The sequence below is a fragment of the Microtus pennsylvanicus genome, chromosome 12, assembly GCF_037038515.1.
Source record: "Microtus pennsylvanicus isolate mMicPen1 chromosome 12, mMicPen1.hap1, whole genome shotgun sequence".
NCBI lineage: Eukaryota > Metazoa > Chordata > Mammalia > Rodentia > Cricetidae > Microtus > Microtus pennsylvanicus.
Window position 1 is genome coordinate 5,134,352 of NC_134590.1, and position 25,027 is coordinate 5,159,378.

Below are 25,027 nucleotides of genomic sequence, written 5' to 3' on the forward strand. Positions count from 1 at the left end.
TGTGTGTGTGTGTGAGCATGCATGTGGAAGCTAGAGGCTCATGCCCAGTGTCTTCCATGGTTGCTTTCCACTTTATGTTTTGAGACAGGGGCTCACTGAATCTGGAGTTCATAAACTCAGCTATGCTGGCAGTCCACTGAGCTCCAGGGATATGGTAATGAACTTCCCTTCCTTCTGTGTCTGGGCTCTCTCTGTCCCCAGCACTGGGCTGCAGGTGTGTGCTGTACACTCTGGTGTTTATGGAGGTACTGGGGGTCTGAATGCAGGCTCTTGCACATGCTTTATAGACACTACATGAACATCTCCCCAGCCCTGAGCATCCTTCTCAGAGTAGAACTTCCAGGATTCACTGGCACTTTGGGAAAATGAATTACAAAACATTTTTGTGATAATTAGTAGAAATATTCTTTTCCTATGAATGTGAATTTTTTGACTCATCTCTGATAATTTCACATGTCCACTTCCTGGATCATTATAATCATTTTTACCAGATACCTTGTCTCCCATTAAAAACAGTTAAATTATTTTACAGATCCATACTTAATTTATGGATGATTCTGGAGAGATTTTTAATTTTAGAGTTTGCTATTAAAGAACGAGAAATAAACTTTCCACGCCCTTTGTGTAGTTTCAGTTTATGTAATATAGGTCCTGGACTTGTCTGCCTAGACACCCACCTGGCTGAATCTGCAGGTGGTGCCTTAAAGAGGTAATTAATTATAGTAGGGTCACAGGTGTAAGGCCACAGGCATGGTAAGGTCACAGGCATGGTAAGGTCACAGGCCTGAGCCTGCATATCATTAAACTGGTATTTTACAAGAGGAAGAAGAGACGCTAGGCAGGAGCTGAAACAGAGGGAAGGGTGCAGGTAAGAATGTTGTTCATTTGCAAGTCAAAGGGAGGCTGAGTGAGAATCCCTGGTACACTGGCCTTCACTGGCCTTCAGACTGTTGTATAATTAACCCACTCCAGAGACACAGACAGGCTGCAACTCAAGCACCTGCTCCTGGGAAATGCTTAGGTAGCGAGGACACAAGGAAAATGGTGGGACTTGTGATGTGGCCACACCAGATGAACAATCTGAATTTTAAAAATTGTCTTAGCCGGGCAGTGGTGGCATATGCCCTTAATTCAAGCATCTGGGAGGCAGAGGCAGGTCTTCTGTGAGTTCAAGACCAGCCTGGTCTACAAGAGCTAGTTCCAGGATAGGCTCCAAAGCTACAGAGAAACCCTGTCTTGATTTAAAAAAAAAAAAAAGACATTGCCTTATGAGAGTTATGATTTCATAGTATAGACATGGGAACCTTTGCTAACACTGTTATTCAGTAAACACAACTTCCAGGAAGATAGCTGATTTAATCCATATACTAGAACATAGAATATTAGAAAGAATGAGGCAAATGTGCGTGCACTCATGAGGAAAGAGGGCATCAACAACTGTTAGATGAAAATGTGATATCTGACAATGTGATGGGACGTGCAGTAATAAGATGACGGATGGGCCCTTTCCAGCCACCATGCAATCAGTTCTGCTGACCTTGGACTTCATATGCGTGGTGGAAGGGTATGTAGAAATCTAAGTTTCATTAATAACTGGTAGTTCAAATGAGATGTCCCCACAATCTTGTACTTTTAGATACCTGGTAACCAGTTGGGGTGCTGTTTGGGGAGACATAGGAGGTGTGGCCTTGCTGGAGGAAGTGTGTCACTGGAGGTGGCTTTCACAGTTTAAAGATTGCCATTTTTAGTTTGCTCTGCTTTAAGCTTGAGGCTTAAGATGGGCGCCCTCGAGCTTCGCGCTCCTCCATGACCGACCCCTAGCCCAGAGGATTCTCCTCCATCTGACTCTGAGCCCAGAGGATTCTCCTCCTCACTGACCCCTAGCCCAGAGGATTCTCCTCCACACTGACTCCGAGCCCAGAGCATTCTCCTCCTCACTGACCCCTAGCCCAGAGGATTCTCCTCCACACTGACTCCGAGCCCAGAGCATTCTCCTCCATCTGACTCCGAGCCCAGAGGATTCTCCTCCATCTGACTCCGAGCCCAGAGGATTCTCCTCCACACTGACCCCTAGCCCAGAGAATTCTCCTCCTCACTGACCCCTAGCCCCGAGGATTCTCCTCCTCACTGACCCCTAGCCCCGAGGATTCTCCTCCACACTGACTCCGAGCCCAGAGGATTCTCCTCCACAATGACTCCGAGCCTAGAGGATTCTCCTCCTCACTGACCCCTAGCCCAGAGGATTCTCCTCCACACTGACTCCGAGCCCAGAGGATTCTCCTCCACACTGACTCCGAGCCCAGAGGATTCTCCTCCGTAACTGACTCCGAGCCCTCCAGCACCGAAAGCCCACATAAACCCTCTGTAAGTTGCCTTGGCCATGGTGCTCTTTTCACAGCAGTGGAAAAGATGAACATGGAGAGGAGATTAAGAGGGAGTTTTTCACTAATGAACTCTCACATTTAAAGTAATTTTTACAATTAAAATATATCCTAAAAATCCATATAATAAAGTTTTCTAACATAAATATTTGTTATTATAGGTCATTATAATGAAGAATATAAATACTATGGTTTTTCTCCTTTTTAAGAGAAAAGATATTTTAGATTACAATTTTAAATGGCAGGAAAAACTTTTTATTTATTCTTATGTAAAAGAGAAGTCAGTTTTAAAATATTGTAGAAGAAACTTAATTACATTGTTACGACTTATAAAACTCATGAAACCTTTCAAAGAGCCTATGGTATAACTTTATATAATATTATGATAGTATAAAAGACCAACTTAAATAAACCCTCTAGAGAATAGAATATTGAGACAGTCAATGTTTCTATGATTTTTATGCATTAAGAAATACTCAGAAGCCACAAGCATCTTGGTATCCATACAGATTTGTAAGCAAATGGTGAATATACCCTTGTGTGTCTGAGTGCTGTGTAAGCATAGAGGTGGGTGGTTGACAGCTCTTAGAGGCTAAGCCGGCACGGCTCTGATTCCCTCTCCTCCCCTTTCCTATTCATTCCTTCTTCCAATGGAGAAAAGATTCCGAGTTTGCTGGGTACAGATGACACGGCGATGTAATAAAATAATGCTACCTTCCTCCACCTCCAAGCAATAACCTGTCAGTAACAGTCTGGGCGAAACCAGAATTCTAGTGAAGTGCAGTACCCTCAGCTATTCCTGCAGGTACAGCTCTCACCTCAGGGCCGTCCTCAGGTAACGGAGAACCATCACAGTCTGTATCTGTGCCTCCTTCTGGTGCCTCCCCATTTGTCCTCAATGGATCTGGGGGAGAAACATTCAGACCAAGAAAAACTAAGAGATGTACTCAGGCAGCAGAAAACTTTATTTCCCCAAGAAAGAAGGCAGTAAGCAGACCACACCAATGCCCAACAGGGAGAGCTAAGAGTAAGGGACATGATACACAGAGTAGAACATTGCTGAAGTTTATCTATGAAATGGCCATGCTTTACACTGGCTTACTGACAACTGGAGGGGAAATGTGTAGACTAATATGTTTATAAATAGAAGCTATGACACACATGATACTTTCCCTTTTTAGATAGTCTCATGTATCCAGGCTGGCCTTGAACTTGCCACGTAGCTGAAGGTGATAATGAACTTCCAATGCCCCTGCCTCCACACCCCAAGTGCTGGGACTGTAGTGTGCATCACGTGCATAGTTTATATGGTGCTGGGCACAGAACCTGGGCTTCATACATGCTGGGCAAGCACTCTACCCACAGCTACACGGACTACTGCTAACGATGAATTCTAATTCTCATTAGTGACTAACTCACCCACAAACCAACATGGGAAAGACAATACATTTTATTTTACTTCTAAAAACGGTGTCTAAAAAAATGATTACGATATTGCTAATATATTTCAGTTTTACTGGCTTTCTCGTACTCATGTGCTTGAATTCCTGGGTTCACTGACCTGGAGAATAGGCCCTTCTGGTGGCCTTAGTCTGGTTTAAGAGGTTCTGGGCTTCTTCATCCACAACATCGAGCAAGGACTGGATAACCTCAGCTTCTTGTGGATCATCATAGATGTCGCCATCCTGCGAGTCAGAGTCTTGAAAAAAACAGCGATTTATTTTTAAACTACTGGGAAAGGGACAGTCTCAGTGCTAAGATGCCAGATGCTCTGCAGTTTTAAGTGTTTCCTGTGAAGGACAGACGTGGTGACCTAGTCCTGCCAGCCTACCTGTGCTGGCTGCTGTCACCAACAAGCACACAAATGCAGCATAGAAACAAATAATGAAAATCAATAGTGGATATACCTTTTCATGAAATATTAACAATCCGATGCTTACTTCATAAAATTATTGTCAAATTATTCACTAACAAAAGAAGTAAAGATGTTATCTTCTGAAACTTAAGGATATAATAGGCCCAATAAAATATCCTCAACACAAAATCTGGAGCTATAAGGCACCTGGTAGTCTATGCAGGCTGCTTTACAGCACGCAGGAAACATCAAAGGCAAGAATTGTCTTCTGAAGCTCCTAAGTCACGTTAGCCTAGAGATGAGAGAGGATACTGGACATCTGCACAACAAACTTTCCTTTGGAAGCTGTCCTAGCATGGGAGGTAACAGGAGGAAAAACTGGCCTGCTAAAAGTTACCGAACTTTTAGATCCTTTACAGTAACAGGAGGGCTAATTTGAAAATTACCTTTGGTTTCAGTCTGGTCTGTTGACTCCATCACCTGAGAAGACGAGCGTTTTCCTCCAGGGTACACAGCTTCAACTACTTCTTCCCCATTAACCTGAAGTACAAGACCACAGCACATACCAGGTTACTATTTAGTGAACTTCTGGGATTGGAGAAGGTCCAGGCGTGGCTCCTCCCCTCTTCCTGCTCTGTACAGACTCATTTACAGCTTTGCCCTGTGTATCTGTGTTAGCAGGAAACATCACTGGAGGGAGAGAGCAAAGCACATGGGGTTCCTGTCACCGAACACATCAGGAACCGTGCTACTTCCTAACAATCAACATTTTAATGACTTATGAGTGAGTTACATGGATGCATGCTCCAATTTAGTGGCTTGATCATTGGTTAGGTGCAAAGACTTCCCAGTGTAGTTTAACTGTCTTGTGAGTTTAAGGCCTTAACAATGGGTTGTATATGTATCTACTGAAATCATGCATCTACCACTCCAGTGCGGCTGACTAGAAGCACAGCCTGGCAGGACAATGTAGCAGTCATGTAGTTCAGTACTGGAGCACTTTTGCATATTTGGGTTCAATCCCCAGCACAATTTAAAAAGAAAAAAAAAAGACATCCCTTCTGGGCTAGGGATGGGGCATGTGTTCACTTCTCTCATGCCGGAACCATGTCTGGTACAGACCAGTGTGTACACGGCCACAGTCTCTGTGCGTTTATGTCTGTCAGTCCTGCTGTGGTGCAGAGGACTTGTTTTCTTAGTGACATTCCCCGGCTCTTAAAATCTCTCTGCCTCCTCTTCCCGGGATCCCCTGAGCCCCGAGGGGAAGGATTTGATAGAGACATTATGCTTAGGACTAAGTGTTCTCATTTTCCTCACACTGTCTAGCTGTGGGTCTCTGTTCTCATCTGGGCAGGAGAAGGCTTCTCTGAGGATCTAGGAGTACTAAAGAATGCTGCCAGGAGTTACTGCATGGTGATGTTCCTGTAGCAGAATAATGTGGTTGTCCCCTAAGCCCCCGGCCTATCTGGGGTTCACTTCGACAGCTTCTCACTCAAGGCCAGGCTCAATGCCTGACAGTAGAGGCCAACACAAAATAAAATCAATGGCATTGCTGGAAAATATATGTATCATAAGGTTGGGACAGGGCTTTTTAAATCTTTTTTTTTTTTTCTTTTTAGTCTTACAGGTCCTTTTTGTAAACATTATGGCCTTTAGCTTTGTGTTTGTAAAGGATTCCCATGTGTGTGAACATGTTTCTCCGCATGTTGTGTTTGTAAAGGATTCCCGTGTGTGTGAACATGTTTCTCCGCATGTTGTGTTTGTAAAGGATTCCTGTGTGTGTGAACATGTTTCTCCGTATGCTGTGTTTGTAAAGGATTCCCGTGTGTGTGAACATGTTTCTCCGCATGCTGTGTTTGTAAAGGATTCCCGTGTGGGTGAACATGTTTCTCCGCATGCTGTGCATTTTATGCTTTTTCTCTGGCTCCATCTTCGGTTTGCTTGTTTTGTCCTAGTTTGGCTTTGGCTTGTTTTTGCTTTATATTATTTTATTATTATTCGTTAGGTGCCTGTTTGTTTTCCAGTGAGAGACAGGGTTAGATTCTGATAGGAGACAAGGTGGCATTAATCTCTGGAGATGGGAGAGGGGAACTATGATCAGAATATATTGTACAGAAAATAATCTCTGTTCAATAAAAGGAAGAAAAAAATAAAAATTAAAAGACAGAAAAGACAAAAGGTATATTTGGATAAACTCTTAAAATTAACTGACTAAATCACAGTGTGCGCTGTGGCTCACTCTGGAGGCCTAACTTTTCTTGCAAGGGGTTAGACACCTCAGAACTACATCTCATAAGCTGGTCATGTAGCGCCCTCAACATCACAAGCTGCGAAATCCCATTTTCCATGAAAAATCATGGTCTGTCTGGACATTAATGCCACATCACAGAACATTGTCAAGGAGATTTCTGGACAATTTGAATTCTGACAGAAATGTTGGCTCCCACAATGATAAAAGCCCCGAGTTTCTAGAATTTGATGTTAATTCAAGAGAATTGCTATACCTCTTTCTTTCAACACACCGATACTTGAAAGAAAGCAAACACTACCCATCATGAGTAGCAGTAGAAACTCGAGAAAGTTCAGCTGCTTCAGCTTTGTGAGTCGAAGATCGGGACCAGCAGGAAAGCAAGCTCTGCTACAGGGCAAGGCATGCAAAGCACGGACACAGACCACGCTACTTCTGTGTTACAGTCGTTTCTGCCTTATGTGGCTCCTGCGTGGCTCAGCGCTCACTATGAAAACGGTGCATGACATGATGACGTGGTATCGAAAGGCACAGAACGGGCTTCTCTTCATTATGACATTTTCTTCTCTAACCCATCTTGTCCAGGATTACATTGAGATGGCATTTTTTTTTTTCAGATTACTAAAGAGAAAAGTGTTTTAAATGGCAAGACATGTCTTTTCTACTACACAGCAGACACTGAGTAGTGAGGTGTGACTAGACTCATGGGGTGTGAGTGTGGTTTAAAAGAGTCCAGTCCAGCAGAATAGAAACCCAGCTATGAGCCTTTCAGAAATCACCTAACATGGACCGAAGAACTGTTGTAAGAAAAAATGTTACCCCAACTAACGCATATACAAGTGCACTCACAGTGAGAGCATGAGGTGGAGCTCACACAGCGTTTAAAGCACTGCCAAATGACTCCAGTTTCTCTGGGTTGATCCTAAGGGCTTTAAGCTCTCATTTTATGATCTGGAAAACACTGCTCAAGCCCTTTAAAAGAAGCAGTCTACTTCTTTGGCTAATACTGTTGCTCCTTACCAGGGCCACGGGTTTAGCCTTCTCAGGCTACTGGCGGCCAATAATATGGAAAGAACAGGCAACTCTGCTATTAATGACACTTCTCTTCCTATAATCCAAGAGACAATGGAAGGACTGTGCACATTATTTACACATCCTGATGCTAATAGTTACAGAGTTAAACCATAGCCATGAAAGCCCATGTACCACAGGGCACAGGTTTGAAGGCACTGTGTTGTGTGTAGTTCATCACAACACATGCTTACTGTTAGCATATTAAGAACATTTAATTACAAAATCAATTTGCTATGAAACATAAGCACATTGATTATTAAAAGTAAATACGACATGAAAAAAGTCTTGCCTTGGAGAACGAGTTCTTAGGTGTGAGGGCAGGCTGACCACAAGGCTCCATGCTGGTGTGGCCTGGAAGAAACAGCACAGAGTGGTAAGTGAGACAACAGAAATTACAAGAGAGCCATGGACACTGCTCAAGACACATAAAGGATGGAACTCAATTAAAAATGCTGGCGCAGGAGTCAGGGAGATGGACCAAAGGGTTAAGTGCTTGTCACCAAGAATGATAACATCTGGGCTGATGAGATCCGACCCCGTTCATGTGCTGGGGCATGGGAGGGTGTGTGCGCAAACACTACACACAATAAATAATTGTGAAAAAACTTAAAAGAAATCTCATCTGTTTTAAATTAAAGAAACCCCATATTTCAAAAGATATTTTTTAACTGTATATGGAAAGAGGTCAGAATATAAATGATATAAAGCAAGTAAGTAGAATAAAAGATAGAATGATTTAACTTAAAATAAAATCAAACAGACAAAACCCACATTCTTTTTATGTTTTGACACAGGGCCTCACATGGCACAGGCTGGCCTCCAACTTGGCACACACTGGATTGCCCCTGAGTTCTTCATTCTCTTGGCTCCATCTCCCAAGTGCCGGACTTACAGGTGTGTATACCACACCAAGGGTAGGGAAACCAAACCCTTAAGAGAAAATAGTTTATATAAAAACTGACTTGGGAGGCAGGTATATTGCTTACGTCTGCAATTCTAGTGCTTGGGAAGCAGAGGCAGGAGGATTGCTATAAATTTGAAACCAGTCTGGGCTACCAAGGGAGACTCTGCGCCAACTCCCACAAAATGAAACAAACTGTTTGGGGCTAATGATTCAAGTAGAAGACACCGAATGGAAATTATCCCACTGGAACGGGAGCAACGTCGTGGCATCAGTGTGGGAGAGGACACTCACTTGGTTCATGTTACAAAACGCTTTAGCACAGGCACCACGTGTGGATAATGTAAAGTACTTACGTGTATTTCTAGACCAATGGCTTCTATCTAAGAATGACCTACAGACAGTGCTGGTGGGAGGATGAAGGCTGAGGTGGGATTTTTTGAATATACTTCTGTAACTTTGTAATTGGTGTTATGCAGGCCCCAGGAATGGTCTCTTCTTTTTTGAAAGCAACATTTTAGAACTCCAGGCAAAGTCATTTTAGAGGCCTATCAATAGCAAGGTGCTAGATCTAAAAGTCCTGCCGGTATACCCTAAAACATCATAGGTAAGTCATTTACATCCTCCCCTCTTGTTTTCTAACTGCTTCCTCTCTTGGTACCACAGAAGTAAGTTCCACGAGAGTCGAGCCAGACAGCAGACAGAGGTGGTTTCCACAGGGTACAGGCCTGGTCAGACAGAGAGGCCCTGGATAGACAAACAGGCCTGGACATAGAGGCAGGCAGGAAGTGTTTTGTGAGCTCGTCTGCTTGAAATAAATTGATGGAGAGCAGGGAACGAACCTTTGACTCTAGGAGACAAATTACAATGTCATGGTTTCAAGTAGCTGCCATTGGCATTCAGACGTTACTCTCTTCAAACATGAAAGGCTCTGTACAAAGTACACACAGTTCATAGCACTTTAGTTCACGCCCATTCCTCTGTGCCTACTAACTCTCTTAGCATTAGCAATCAAAGCTACATTTGTAGGTTCTGATTATATAACCAAGTGGTGATGTGGATTCCCCTCTGTATGCTATGAATACCATTGGTTAATAACGACGCTGCTTTGGGCCTATTGCAGCACAGAATAGGGCAAGGCAGGAATCCCAAGCAGAGAGAGGAGGAAAGAAAGCAGAATTAGGAGAAGCCATGTAGCCACTGGAGGAGACAGATGTGTTGTGGAACCTTGTCAGTAGGCCATGACCTCATGATGATGCACAGATTAATAGAGATAAGATGTAAGAGCTAGCTAGAAATATGCATGAGCTAATAAGGCCAAGCAGTGTTTTAATTAATATAGTCTGTGTGATTATTTCGGGTCTGGGTGGCTGGGAATGAACAAGCAGTCTCCCTCAACAAAGTGGGAGTCAGATTTTCTGGGTTTAAATTTTGAACTTAGTTTTCATTAACTTTGTGTGTGTGGTGGTTTGAAAGAAAATGGCTCTTAAAGGGAGTGGCACTATTAGGAGGTGTGGCCTTGCTGGAGGAAGTGTGTCATTGTGGAGGTGGGTTTAGAGGTCTCATATATGCTCAAGATACCACCCAATGTCTCAGACCACTTCCTGTTGCCTGCAGATGTAAGGACTCTCAGCTACTGTTCCAGCACCACGTCTGTTTGCACAGTCATGTTCCACCATGGTGACAATGGACTGGACCTCTGAAATGTAAGCAGGCCACCCCAACCAAATGTTTTCCTTTATAACAGTTGCTATGGTCATGGTGTCTCTTCACAGCAGTAGAAACCCTAAGACAGTGGGCTTGGGCAAAGTTATAAAGCTTCTCAGTGCCTCAGTTTCTCTTTCACTGTGTACTGCTATGAAGGAATGCTTAGTCCAAATTAAAGATAAGTGCTGCTACAGCTCTCCTCGTGTTTCTGTCATTATGCTAACATGTGAGATAGATACTTGCTTGCACACTGATAAACTCGCAATGCCCTACAGGTCCCTAACCCAGGAGACTCTCTGTTGATATCTGCATAAGTCACCCAGTGGTTTACATGTCTCATTAGAACCTCAGTAGGCCGACACTAGTAACGCTTTACTGACAGGAAAGGGCGGCTTATAGAAGCATCAGGGGGCTTTCTGAGGACACACAGGCTTACACCTTCAAGTCCACTGGATATATATTTCTGCTCTGCTATTTTCTAATACAGACTGAGTTTCAGAGATGTTGTAACTTAAATAGAGTATTTTCACTTAGATCATGCAAAACATTCTAGGAAGTTAAGAAAAAGTTTAGTGACAGTATCCAACTTGCTGTCCAGGGACAAAGCCACCTCTCTGTAAACTCTGTCAAAGTGTCATACCATTGGTTTTGGAGACTTTGGATGCTGAGATAGCAGATCTTGTTGAACTAGGCACTACCGGACAACCATCTCTGTAGAACAAACAAAGAAAGAACGATTACAAAGGTTTTGAACAGCCACTGTTAGTCATTTCAGAAGCTTCACTTTAGGGGCTTAGTCCAGGCACCCCCAAAATGTGGACAGGATTTAATGGAATTCTTCAAGTGAGTCTGTAACTCCAGTGTTCCCACAGTGGGATAGAAGGCAGATGAAGGACAATCCAACCATCCTGGAAACTCGCAGGCCAGCCGAAAGTATGAAATAATGAACAAGAAGCCCTCTTTCAAACAAAGTGAAAAGTGAGATCTACACCATGTGTCTTAGGGTTTCTATTGCTGTGAAGACCCCATGACCATGACAACTCTCATAAGGGAAAACATTTAATTGGGGCTGGCCGACAGTTTCAGAGGCTCAGTCCATTATCATCACAGTGGTACATGGCAGTGTGGTACTGAAGAGGTACCTGAGAGTTCTACATCTTGCAGGCAACAGGAAATAGCCTGTCTCACTGCGAAACCTCAAAGCCCACCCCCACGTGAGGCACTTCCTGCAACAAGACCACACTTTCTAATAGTGGCACTCCCTTTGGGGGCCATTTACCTTCAAACCACCACACCATGTACCCACACCTCCCTCGCCCTGTCCTCCCAAAGGTTAAAAAAAAGGGGGGGGGAATGAAGGATGGCCTTTTTTTTTTCTTTTCCCTTCTCCATTTTCTTCTCACTTAGTCCAGGCTGGCCTCGAGCTGCTCTACAGCGAGGGTATGTGAACTATAGCTCTTCTTGCTTCTGGTTCCCAAGTTCAGGGATCATAGGCATGGAAACAGTACCATGCTCAGCAAGTACTGCTGTCCTTATTTTACTATTGTTATTGACAGAACTGAATAATAAGTGCTGCTGTCATTATTATTAATATTGTTAGTGACTAGAGACTGAACTGAAAGCCTCAACCACTGAACTGTATCTCCACTGAGAATTAACTTTTGTGCATAATCGTTCTGCATGTTTTAGTTCAGCCATTCATCCGTGTGCTCATCCCTCTTAGGAACATGGTAACAGATGACTGGACTCCATCCGCGTGCTCACCCCTCTTAGGAACATGGTAACAGAGATGACTGGACAACTTAACTCAGAGGTGCTTTCTGTGCCATAGCAATAAAAGTCCTTTTATTTCTTGAAATACATCTTTTTCCAAAATCCATGAAGTAGTATCAGTCTAGGGTCACTAGCTTGCAGCTAACTGGGATAAATTCTACCCCCGGTATAGCTCCCGACATAATACCGTGTCCTTTCATTGCTGCTTCTGTTATTTATCATGGACTATAAAGAAGGCGAGAGTGGAGAGAGACATGACGTCTGTAGAGACAGCAGCTAAGACAGGTGGAGGGGACAGAATGTCACTCCAGGACTGAGTGAAGAGTCCACTTCGGATTTTGAGGTAAAACTTTCAGCCTATACCTAAGCTTGACAGTGATGTGAAATTCTGTAAAATGCTTTCTTTTTCCCATTAATTCCCTTCCACCAAGGAAAACAACTGTATATCAATCCAACATTTAGACACACAGAGTCAGGTCAGGGATGAGGGAAACGACCACAGTCTAAAAAGAACAAAAAGTCTACCGATGGTTTTCTGTTACACTTGTATTTTGGAAGAAATTACTCATAAACACAACTGTCAGTTTTCCCTTCCCATAGCTTGGCTTAGTCTACAACCTAGAAAGCCAGATTCATGGGCACTGTGGGTGTCTGTACTCTTATGACTATGCCATGGTAGACATAACGATAGCAGACACAATCACCGAGCACCACAGAGAAAACTCATAGAAACGGGGTAATAGGAAAGAACAAAAGGGAGCCCGATGACGACCTTATTACTTTGGAAATTAAGCAAAACAGTAAATTCCCTTTCTTGGTCAAACAGAATTGAGCTATATTTCTGTTACTTGCAACTGAAGACATTCTGATATGTGCTAATTGCCTATTAGCTGGAATCATGCTGCTACACTTATATGCTTAGTTTTTTTAGACTCTATCAAAAACTCTGTTCTAATGTTACTCTTTAGATGGCTGTGAATTAGGAATTCTGGAAGGCCCAGTACCTTGTTGCTTTTAGCACCACAGAAGGAAGGGACAGGTCCAGTGCTCTGTTGGCTTCTTCCAAGGTCATCCCTTGTGTGCTGACTCCGTTCACATAGTGGATGATATCCAATAGCTGCAGACCTCCTTCAGCAGCTGCAACCGACTGAGGGTTGATGTCACTGATATATACCACTTCATGGGCACTGCCGTGACCTCCAGACAGAGAAAATCCTTCAGAGAACAGAAAACCATTGTTTCTCAGTCACAGGATGCCAAGAAAACCATACCGATCAAAGCCTGCGCTCTTATTACCTAACTCCTCTCCATGGCATGTTATTGTAATGTCAGGCAGCAGATGGGGAAACACTGGCATCCTGGGTAACTCCAGAATCCGCCCAAGGACTAATCTGACTGTCTTGGGTGCAGCTCGCAGCAGATTCACGGCATCGGTGTGGGTCATGTTTGTGACGTCTGTATCATTAACCTACAAACGAGACAGAGGCTGATTTTTAGAACGGGAAATCTGATGAAAACCTGTATCAGCCAGTAAGAGATGTAAGGTGACATAGTCTCTACTCTATCGAATCCTCTTCCCTGCAGAAATCAAAGGGACAAAGATCAAGCTATTATAAACAACATAAATTCGCTAACAAATGAATGCATACCTTACTATTTTGTTAATATAGGAATCTTATCCTCTAGAATTTAAGAAACTTGCTGTCTCATGGACTTGAGAGACCTGAAGAGATTAAAAGGACTTGCAGTTGAAGCAATTCCCAAACAGCTATGCATAAAGGTGTCACGAAGAATGATCTTCCTATTTTCCTGCCTGCACATCCTAAGGGCTAGGATTACAGGTTTGTGCCACCGAGCTGGGTTTAGGTAGTGCTGGGGCTTGAACTCAGGGCTTCATGCAAGCTACACATGCACGCTACCAACTGGGCTACATTCCTTATGTCTGTGCCCCTCTGACTTTTTTGGAGACAGGGTCTCATGTTAACCTCATTATGCAGTCAAGAGTGACCTTGAATTATTTCCTGGTCCCAATGCTTTTTCTTCCCATGAGCTGGGATTACAGGCGTGCGGCATTCTGCCTTGTGGAAGCCTCTCACGTTTAAAGCGGTGGGCAATGAAAACATAAACCAGAGAAACTATCATATTAACTCAACTTCCTTCTCCAGTGCTGATTTACTTTTGGTCACTGATAGGGTCTGTATGTGGCTCAGATTTGTTCTCAAAGAATTCACATCAGTTAGGACACTGGTCTTCAGTGGTTGGACCTGTCATTGGTGAAGTCAGGTCAGAGGGTGTGCCTGTAGAAAGTGGTGAGACCCCAGACACTCAGGCATCCTCTTGATATGTGGTCTCTTTTCTCACACAGGTAATTGGCTCCCAAAAGCTCATGGGGGGGGGGGCTACTATTAGAAGGTGTGGCCTTGTTGGAGAAAGCATGTCATGGTAGGGTCGGGCTTTGAGGTCTCTTTTGCTCAAGCTATGCACATCCTGTTGCCTTCAGATCAAAATGTAGAATTCTCAGCTCCTTTTCCACCACCATTTTTGCCTGCATGCCACCATGTCACCTACATGGCGATAATGGACTCAACTTTTAAACTGGAAAAGTTTTTCTTTCTAAGAGTTGCACAACTCTGGTCATGGTGGTGTCTCTTCCCAGCAATAGAAACTTTAAATAAAGCAGGTCTGATGCCTTCACTTTAAATAAAGCAGGGGCTGAGAGGCTGGTGCCATGTCCTTAAAGTTCCCACAGAGTGAGCTAACTAAACTTCTTTCCTTTTAAAAGTGTGCTTGTGTAAGGAATTTCACAGTAGTAACAGAAACTGGATTAGGACACCCGTATTTGTACAAATATGCCCATTTACTTTAAATGTCTCATTTAAAAGCGTATTTTATTTTAGGCACGAGTGTTTTGCTTGCATCTATGTCTGCACCACTTGTGTGCCTGACGCCTGCAGAGGCCACAAGAGGGCACTGAGGTTCCTGGAACTGGAAGAGCACCCTGTGCTCCTACCCCACCGAGCGGTCCCTCCACACTCCATGTCTCACCTTTATAAGGCGGTCTCCAGGCTTCAGCCTGCCATCACCCTTGGCTGGATCCTGTATGACGTCATGGACATAACAACCAATACTCTGGTTGCCTTTGGTTACTGTAAAACCCAGACTTCCTTTTTCTGATTTCATTAGGGTGATGGGAAGCTCGACTTCCTAGAGAAAGAACAGATTGACTTAAGGGGTCTACTTTGTCCTACAGACAAACACACATGAATACTGTTGTCCTTGGTTAAGAGAGGAGAAACCCAAATCTTAAGTTTACTTAACTTGGCTAAAAGAAGTCTTCTCAATTCTAGACAGAATGTTCCTTTTTCCAAGCATGTAACATTTTTAAGTATGAAGCTGTGTTTGTCTCAAGACTCTTTCCCTCCCTCCTTTCTATTCCTCTTCAGCTTTTATTTTTTTTTCTATCTCGAAGAGCTAGGATCAAATCCAGAGCCTTACACGTGCCAGGCAAGGCCTTCCCCAGAGTTGCACCTCAGCCCTGCCTTTGCTCTTCCATGTACAAGATACACAAGGAGCCAAAGCGAAAGTACTGGTAATCAAGACTACATTTTAGAGGGGATGGTTTCAAAAAAATCCTCCATTTTTAAACAACCAAGACAGAAGGCAGGAGACACAAAAGGAAGCTGTTGTTTGCTGATGTTTTTGTAAAAATATGAAGTGTCTGGATGATCATGTGCCGTAGCCGCTTTTAATTAAGATGCACAGCAAACAGCTGGCAGGGGAGGATGCTTATATGGCCAATGACAGACTTTATTACTAAGAATGAAACCGAAATATTGATGTACACCCACCCATCCTCCCTGTGACACACAGATACACACACACCTTACCACACAATTATATGAAAATGAAAATTATGGAAAGACTATTTTAAAATCTTTATGGTTTGGGGATGGTGAGATTATAGGTACCTTTCCTCTTCTTATTTTATGATGTTTTTACATAAACATCTATTTCTGGACTAATAGTGGGAAAAGTCTGACTTTAAATTCATGTGAAAGAATTATCATTCTTGGAAATTTTTCCTAATCTTGATTTGCAGGCTTAGGAACTCATGCTTTAAGTAGGGGCAGGGGTAAGAACTGGGGAAAGGGATGGGGGGTGAGGCTGCAGAGGGTTAACCAACACTGAGAATGCTGAAAAAGTCGAATGGAAATCTACGGTTTTATAAGGTTCCTATGTCCATGCTATGCTTTTCCTAAGAAAGTTTAGATGGAATTTCTGAGGATAATATCTCTTCCAGAAGTCACAAGCTGTCAAATAAAAAGCTCAGTGCCAAGTGTGGGGTACCTCCCCACAAGCTGTTTGCAGGTTACAGACACCCCTAAAACAACGTAAGCTATTGCCATGCTCTTGTTATTCAGCAGAAACTGATGGTAAGATCCAGCTGTTGAAGACACCACACACCTTAGTCCCGGACACGGAAGCCTCCTGCCGATGGCTAGCTGGGGCTGGAAGGTGCTGTGCCAGCTCCAGGGTGGAAAGTTACCAACAGTCTTACTAGCAGGGAATGTGTAAGTTTCATAACTATTATTGGTGACAAGCAAGGCAAGATAAGCCATGGAACAACAGTGGTAAAAGCGGGGTAACCAAATGCTCTCTGACTGGATTTAATGGGAGATACACACTGTGGGATTCAAAAGAAAATGGCCCCCAAAGGGAGTGGCACGATTAGGAGGTGTGGCCTTGTTGGGGAAAGCGTGTCACCATAGGGGTGGGCTTTGAGGTCTCCTTTGCTCAAGGTTCCCTCAGTGTGACAGTAAGTCAACTTCCTGTTGCTTGCAAGATGTAATACTCTCAGCTCCAGCACCACATCTGCCTGCATGCTGCCATGCTCCCTGCCATGATGAAAACGGACTGAACCTCTGAACTGCAAGCCAGCCCCCTGAATTAAATGTCTTCCTTGTGAGAGTTGTCCAGATCGTCGTCTTTTCACAGTAACAGAAACCCTAACAAAGGCGCACACTCAGTAGTGCAAATCGTGGCAAGAACACGTGGTTGGAGTGTTTACAGGCTCCACGTACCAATACTACTATTATTTTGGTGAACAGACAATCTTCCCTCTAAATCTGTCAACTCTATACTTAAATATCTGTGCATCTCACACCTTATCAAGAAGTTTCTTTGTACAGTGAAAAAGCTAATGCAGCTACAAATGGCCAAAGCTCAGGGACTACGTGTATGGAATGTTCAGACATAAATGGGTCACCGATATTATATCCCCTTCCCTAGGTTCAGGAACACTGTGGAAGAGTGGGGTGGGAGGACTTTAAGAGCCAGAGGTCAGGAAGGACTGGAGGGAAACTGTTTTCTGGATGTGACAGGACCATGGTACTCATGAACTCATTGCAGCTGTGGCTGCCTGCCCACGGCCTGCACAAGACTAAGCCAGTCAGCTCACAGCAGCATAGAAGAAAGAGGGACCCATGAGTCCCCACCCCCAGCTGATGGGCTAGGGAGAGACTGTTTTCTTTAAGAGTGTAGCCATTGGTAGGTCAGCCGTGCTCCAGCCCATGGCCCCACATCTGGGAGGACATGGGCAGCACAAACTGGACTTGGTGGGTTATTTGAAAAACCTGAGCTTGAGTGGAGATGACGGATGGGACTGGATCTAAGAGGAGTGCATGGGAAAGAATGCGGGGCAGTAAATGTCATCAACACACATTTTATCCATGTATGAAAATCTCAAAGTGAATCCATATCTATCTATCTATCTATCTATCTATCTATCTATCTATCTATCTATCTATCTATCTATCTATCTTTAGGTAAAGTTTTAAGGCTACACTGCAGTGTAAAGACTCCACTCATACACAAAAAAATTTAAAGACAAATTATATTCAAGCACTGGAGTCTCCCTAACTCACGAAGCAGAGTTTAGTCAGTAAAGTGCTGGCTACATAGCATGAGGGCCTGAGCTGGATTCCACACAAAAGCTGGCTGTGATGGCAAGCACCTGTAGACTCAGTGCTAAGGGGCCCTCTGGTCTTCACATGCACGTGTGTCTACACACGGACCCTCCGTACATGATCGTGTGTGTGTGCATGTAAAGGCACATGCGTGTGCACGCACATGTGTACACACACTCAGCAGGTATAAGCCAGGTATGATGGTGTATGCTTATAATTCCAGCCTTGAAGAAGCAGTGACAAGCAGATCCCTGAAGCTCTCTGGCCAACTAGCTTAGCCCATTTGCTGAGTTCCAGACAGATGGGAGACTTGGTCTCACAAAAACCAAAATGATGGCTCCAGAGAAACAGTATCTGAGGTTGCTCTCTGGTCTCCACATGCATGAGCACACGCATTCACCCATGTGAATACACAACCACATGCATGTGTGTACACACACACACACACACACACACACACACACTCAGTAGGTAATTCAGAGATTCAGGAAAAGAAGCAGTGATGAGCACCTGTCCGTAGCAGGGTCTGAATGCAGTGCTAGGAGTTTTACACGCATTGCTTCATTCCGTCATTTCCAGCCCTCTGAAGTCAGAAGACTGCAGAACCAAAGCTGCTGGACTCTGAAGAGTTAGGGGACTTGTCTGCAGGTGTCTGCCAAGATGGCAGCCCAGGGACAATATACAGCATTTTTCATCCTCCCCTAATTTCTCACCAGGGAAATGTCAGAAAGGACTGTTATTCATTTGTAAATGTAATATGGGCTACTTTACAACAGCTTTTTTTCTCCAGCTAACAGAAAATGCATGCATCTATACCTTCATTGAGAAAAACGACAATTGATTTATTGCTTGTAACAGAGAACAATGCTCACCAGCTCAGAGTCCTCAAGGTGGTTTCCCAAGTCATTTTTCCAAGTTGTCAAGTTTTCTGGTTTCTTCAGCTCAGAAGCGAGATGTGTATAGTATTTCCCAACAGAGTCAGAAGCAGAAAATTCTGACTGGGGCTGGCAGGTCTGTCCAGGACTGACATCCAGCGGTGGAGGAGGAAGAGGAGGATGGCTGCGGAGATAAAGGAAGCAGTGTTATCTGTGGGCACAATTCAGAGCCAACAGTCAGCTGGATGTTTCTGCCTGGATTTGAGGGAGAGCCTCACGAGTTTTCAGACTATGGGTTTATTCAATGTCTACTCTATGTTGGTATTACCATTTACTGATTCTCCGTGCAGGTTCAACTTCGAATAAGCTCTTTAAGCTGCAAAACGACAGTAAGACAAGCTAGATATAAGTATATCTTCTATTCCTCGTTGTTATTCAAGATGGAAGCTAATGTTATCAGGGGTCTAATTTGGATTTCAACTCAATAAGAAAAAGAGAAATAAGAAATCTTACTCTTCTGGTCATTTATCCATTTCCTGAAGTATTTATTTTCCTAAAGCAGGGATTCAGCTTAGGGTTTTATTCATGCTAAATAAGCATTCTGTTCTTATCTCCTGCCCTTTATAATCTTTTTTTTTTAATTTGAAGAGGGTCTTACAGGTTGTCCGTGCTGGCCTTTAAATCTTTCCTCCCCTAGTCTTCCAAGTAACTGGGATGATACACCTAGTTCCTGTGGTCACTTTGGATGAAAGAACAGGAACAAAGGAAGTAGGGACGAGACGGGAGGGAGGAGAGAAGGAGGGAGGGGGAGATGTAGGCAAGTGTGGCTGGACATAAACACACAGACACCAACAGCCAAGACGGGAGGGAGGAGAGGAGGAGGGAGGGGAGATGTAAGCAAGTGTGGTTGGACATAACACACAGACACCAACAGCCAAGGCAGCTGCATGTCTGTGCTGCAGTTTCCTATGCTTTCAAACACGTCCTTTCCCGTCTCCAGATCTTATCATCCGCAAATCCTCCTTGCTTCCCCTTGTAATTCTAACCTCCTTGAGTACCACTCCCTAAATACATCTCTTTTCTTTCTGTTTAAATTGTATTGGGAAACCACTTTCTTAATTACTAACAAATATGCTCAAGAGGGAAGCAAGCGTCACACTGCGTGTCTGGAGATCTTATATCTGCTAGCTTTTGAGAGCTAACTAAAACTGTTAGACACATCACCAAGACCTCTAATGAGCCACTGCTTGCTAACCATGCTGAATCCACAGGCATTCCAGCCGTTAAAAACCTGTGTTTCTCATGTGTACGTATGTGCATGGCTGTGAGGCTGCCCTATCCCCTGGAGTTGGAATTCTGTGAGGCTATGAGCTGCCCAGTATGGGTGCTGGGAACTAAGCCACGTCTCCAGCCACACGTCACGTTCTTGGAACAATTCGTATGGCTGCTGCTGTTGCTAGACCACCAGGTGCTCTGGACACCATGCAACCCTGGCAATACCTGTTCTCAAATTCCGGTTTGCTCGGTGTTTTCCGAGGGAGGTAAAACATGGCACATGCGGGTTCTTCCTGCTGACTGTGTGCCTGGGACAGCACGTCATTCAGAGCTTGAGTCGACGCTGAAGGCCAGGAGACATGTGGTTTCTGGGCTGGAGCGCTCGCAGACTCGCCCTCCCCACCCAGGCTGCTGTCACTGGAGCTCTCTCTCCTGGAGGGACACCTGCGCTGCTCCTTGTTCTCATCCGAGCTGGTGCCTGGTTCCACGGAGAAGGGCGACGGCTGAGAAGCCTCTTTACTATTGTTTAGAAACACTTGTGCTGGAGAGTGGAGCGGAGTCTGAGAGGGACACATGGAAGGACATCAGATCGTGACAACATACATTAACTTCAGACACGGTCAATAGCTGAAGGAACTGCTAAGTAGCAGTCCTTTCTACAAGATGTAAATATTCTGATAGTGAGCGCAATTCCTGCTCGTTAAAGACGAGCACGCTAAGATGCCAACTGCTGACGCTGTACGAGCAACCCTGTTCCGCTGGCACATCAACTCATTCTGCGTACAAGTGTGCAGTGTGGAGATGCCACAGTGCATAGTGAAGGTCAGAGAACACTGGGGATCGGTTCTCTCTTTCCACCAAGAGAGGTTCTAAAGTCCTTGGGCTTGCCAGCAGGTGCCTTTTCCTGCTGAGCCATCTCACCAGCCTGATTTATATTTTATTTTCTAAATTTAGTTATTTCCTTTATGTGTGGGGGGTATGTGTGTGTGCTGCGCGGGTGTCATGACAAGTGTGTGTGTCTATGTGTGTGTACGTGTGCACCCACACTACGGCATGTGTCCTTGTGCATGTGTATATGTGTGTGACCATGCCATGGTGTGTGTGTGTGCATGTGTGTCCGTGTCATGGTATTTGTATGTGTGCATGTGTGCATGTGTCCGCCTGTGCCACGGCATGTGTGTGGAGCCGAGAGGACAGTTCTGTAAAGTCAGGTCTCTTTTTCTACCTTCACATGAAATCCAGGGATCCCACTGATAACAGGCTAATACAACAAGTACCTTTCCTCTCTGAGCCATCTTGCCAACCCTGACTTACATTTTAAAATTAGAATTAGAATTATATGTTGTACTTTGTATCCCATTTTCAAAATTTAGGATTCTATTATGAATATTTTCTTTGCTTTCCTTTTTTTTTTTTTGATTTTTTTGAGACAGGGTTTCTCCGTAGCTTTTGGTTCCTGTCCTGGAACTAGCTCTGTAGACAAGGCTGGCCTCGAACTCCCAGAGATCCGCCTGCCTCTGCCTCCCAAGTGCTGGGATTAAAGGCGTGTGCCACCGCCGCCCGGCTTCATGAATATTTTCTAAGTTAAAAAAAGTTGGTATGTTCTTTGAAGCTTTAGGATTTTATATGTGCCTGAGTGCATGCACTGTGCATGCACCACATGTATGCAGGTCCCACAAAGGCCAGAAGATGGCAAAGGGTCCTCTGAAGTGGGGTTACCAGAAGTTGTGAGCTGCATGATGTGGGTACTCGGAGTTAAACCTGGGTCTTGGGATCCGAACTGGCGTCCTCTGGACAAACAGCGAACGTTTTTAACTACTAAGCCTTCTCTCCTGCTCTGTTCTGAAGTTTTGAAATGTGCTTTGGAAACACATTGAGCCTTTATTTCAGCCTCCATTCCTGGATACACAGTTGTTTGCACGAACAGAAATCTAGGCGAGCCTCTATGCATGCATGCATGAAAATTTCCCTGTAACTTGCTTTTCTCTGCAACTGTCTAGGCTGTTGTGCATAGGATGTTTTCAAAGGCCTTTTAAAATATTTCTAAATTGGTTTCTAGAAATACTCGATCAACTGATGTATTCAAGAGTGCTACATTCAACCCATCCTATCTGATGCTTCAAATCAATGTAGTCTCTGTTGAGCGTGTAAGTGTGTGTGTGCACGTGTGCACATGTATGCACCTGTCTGGGGAGGACAGAAGACGGCATGAGGTTCCCTGGCGTTGGGAGTTTCAGGCAGTTGGCGGTGGACTCTGCAAGAGTGGTCTGTGCCCTTTCCAGTCCCTTCAATGTGGTTCCTTCAAATGCTACTTCTAATGAAAGTTTCAGAAACACTTTGCTGTTATGTCCTCTTCGCAGGCCTCATCCCCAAGCCCCCGTATGAGGGTGAGAGCGCCTTGTTCAGTCTCCTCTTCCTCCGGAGCCAGAAGGCACCACTGGGAGCAGAGCCCCTTTAAGCTGACAGATCAAAGGCAGATTTTCTTGTAAAATTCCATCAGAACACATTTTTAGATTCTTAAATTACTCTGTGACATAGAAGAAATAAATACAGCCCTTTTTTCTAGATTGATTCTTTTTAAGGGACAAATATTCTCAATGACTTCTTTAATGAGCTTTTCTCAGTTCCATCCGATTCCCATCTCTGACTCCCCCGCCCCTGCTCGAACCTTTTTCACAACAAGTCTTCTTTTTAGTGTGGCGCCACCTTTGTGTGTGTGTCCCCCGTGGAGTTTGGTTCGTTTCTTGCCCAAGTACAAGTGGGCAGTCACTCACTGGGGCACAGATGACATTTCTGGGGCCGGCTACACCACTGAAGAAACGACACCCACCAAACTACCAGTCCCTCAGGGAGGGCTGGAACCTCTTAAGTCCCTCCGTATGATTGGCTGTTGGCTGGTCCAGTCTTGTGCACCGTTTCCCAGCCATGGCTTCCCCACTGTTTCCTGAGTGCAGAGGGGATACAGAGATGGCCGTTCAGCGCCAAGTCCTCTACCACTACTTGGCCTACAATGTGATAAGCCACAGCTTCTGCACTAGGGGAGGCTCATAGCAGCAAGGCTCCTGAGAAACCTGGGCAGGGCACTAACCTCAGGTACTGCTCAACTCTCATTTTTACCCACATGCAAATGAGAAGGACTGTTCTCTGTTTAGCTCAGTGAACAGACGGACACGACACTTTTGTAACTTATTGTCTGGTCAAGTCTGCTACACTTAGAAAGCAAATCCCTGAAAGTCTAGCTCTCTAGAAGTTCAGAATTGAGAGAGTGGAGAGAGAGGGGATGACACGGCAAAGACGGAGTGTGCAGGAAGAGTCTGACACACGCGGTGGCAGTTCCTTGTTCAGTATCGAGGTGTGAAACCCAGTGCACCAACCCACGAGGAAACAAGGGCAGCAGCCAGCAGCTCTGCTCAGCACACCACTTGACCCATAATGTACAACGGAAGTTAGTATCCCACAGCCTTACCGAAAACGCAGTATCGATTTCTGGTAGCACGCCGGGCGGGGGTCTGCAGAGGAGTAAGGACACTTCAGGAGCTGTTCCCCTCAGAGCAGATATGACCTCCTGGAGGGTGTGAGGAAAGATGGCAAAGGAAGGCGGAGATAAACTGGCAGGAAGCAGACAGCTCACCCACTGGCCCATCCTCAGAGCACTGAAATACTGCTCCCGTCCAAGATCACGGCTCACCTGCTGAGACAGTCCCTTCAGCGGGGCTCCATTCACTTTCAATATAACATCTCCAACATCAATTTTTCTACTTTCTGCAGCTGGCTGTCCAGGGAAGAGCTTTTTAACTCTCACTATGCTGGCGTTGATTTGTTCTGGTATAAGATTATCTTCTCGAGAAAAACTGAATCCTAGGCCCGAGCTGTTTTTCAATAGTTTGACCTCAAATGTATTATCTAGCGAAGAAAGTTTAAAGTTAAATATATATAAGTGTGTGTACATATAGACAGAAAAACGTGTATTTCTGCTTTCATCGGAACTTTCTGTACTGTCACACACTCTTCCTACCGCTAGGAAACCTTTTTTATTTGTTGGTATGTGTGCAATGTGTGCATGTGTATGCAGTGTGGGCATGAATGGATGCATGTGTGTGATCTGTGTGTGATGCGTGCATCTGTGTGTGATGCATGCATGTGTGTGATGTGGTGTGATGTGTGCACGCTTGTGGAGAGTGGGTGTGAATGCATGCATGTGTGTGATCTGTGTGTGATGCGTGCATGTGTGTGATGTGGTGTGATGTGTGCATGCATGTGTGTGATCTCGTGTGATGTGTGCATGTGTGTGGAGTGTGGTTGTAAATGTATGCATGTGTGTGACTCATGCATGTGTGTGAGCTCTGTGTGTGTGTGATATGTGCATTGTGTGGAGTGTGGGTGCAAATGCATGCATGTGTGACATCTGTGCATGTGTGTGATCTCGTGTGATGTGTGCACACGTGTGGAGTGTGGGTGTGAACGCATGCACGTGTGATCTGTGTGTGATGTGGTGTGATGTGTGCATGCATGTGTGTGATCTCGTGTGATGTGTGCACACATGTGGACTGTGGGTATGAACGCATGTACAAAAGCAAGAGGTGGGCGCTAAGTGCTCTTCTCTGCCGCTCTCTACCTGTTGTTTTATTTCTTGAGACAGGGTCTTTCACTGACCCTGGAGTTCATGGATATGGTACTGGTGCCAGTTAATATTACAGATATATCCACCATGCCCAGTTTTCATATGTGGTGCTGGTGTGGTTTGTGATCTAACAAACAAAGTTTGCCTGAATATCAGAGTGTGGAACGAGGCACTAGATAGCCATAGAACCAGGCAGTGGCGGTGCACGCCTTTAATCCCAGGACTTGGGAGGCAGGGGCAGGTGGATCTCTGTGAATGCGAGGCCAGCCTGGTCCACAGAGTGAGTTCCAGGACAGCCAAAATACACAGAGAAACCCCATCTTAAAAAACAAAAAAGTAACAACAACAACA

At 44.6% G+C, this 25,027-nt stretch overlaps 1 protein-coding gene across 5 annotated transcripts in view; it reads right to left on the bottom strand.

Moving 5' to 3' along the window:
- The window catches only part of Ptpn13 (protein tyrosine phosphatase non-receptor type 13), a 191,769-nt gene that overhangs the window by 21,760 nt on the left and 144,982 nt on the right, over positions 1 to 25,027 (bottom strand). For all 5 annotated transcript variants that reach the window (XM_075942741.1, XM_075942742.1, XM_075942744.1 and 2 more), the window contains 12 exons: positions 23,744 to 23,958; positions 23,522 to 23,620; positions 20,281 to 20,615; positions 18,778 to 18,964; positions 14,985 to 15,143; positions 13,236 to 13,407; positions 12,944 to 13,154; positions 10,807 to 10,877; positions 7,848 to 7,909; positions 4,683 to 4,776; positions 3,943 to 4,080; positions 3,200 to 3,285 (listed from right to left, as the gene is read on the bottom strand). In XM_075942741.1, coding sequence (XP_075798856.1) covers positions 3,200 to 3,285; positions 3,943 to 4,080; positions 4,683 to 4,776; positions 7,848 to 7,909; positions 10,807 to 10,877; positions 12,944 to 13,154; positions 13,236 to 13,407; positions 14,985 to 15,143; positions 18,778 to 18,964; positions 20,281 to 20,615; positions 23,522 to 23,620; positions 23,744 to 23,958 — 1,829 coding nt within the window. The remainder of the gene's footprint in view (positions 1 to 3,199; positions 3,286 to 3,942; positions 4,081 to 4,682; positions 4,777 to 7,847; positions 7,910 to 10,806; positions 10,878 to 12,943; positions 13,155 to 13,235; positions 13,408 to 14,984; positions 15,144 to 18,777; positions 18,965 to 20,280; positions 20,616 to 23,521; positions 23,621 to 23,743; positions 23,959 to 25,027) is intronic.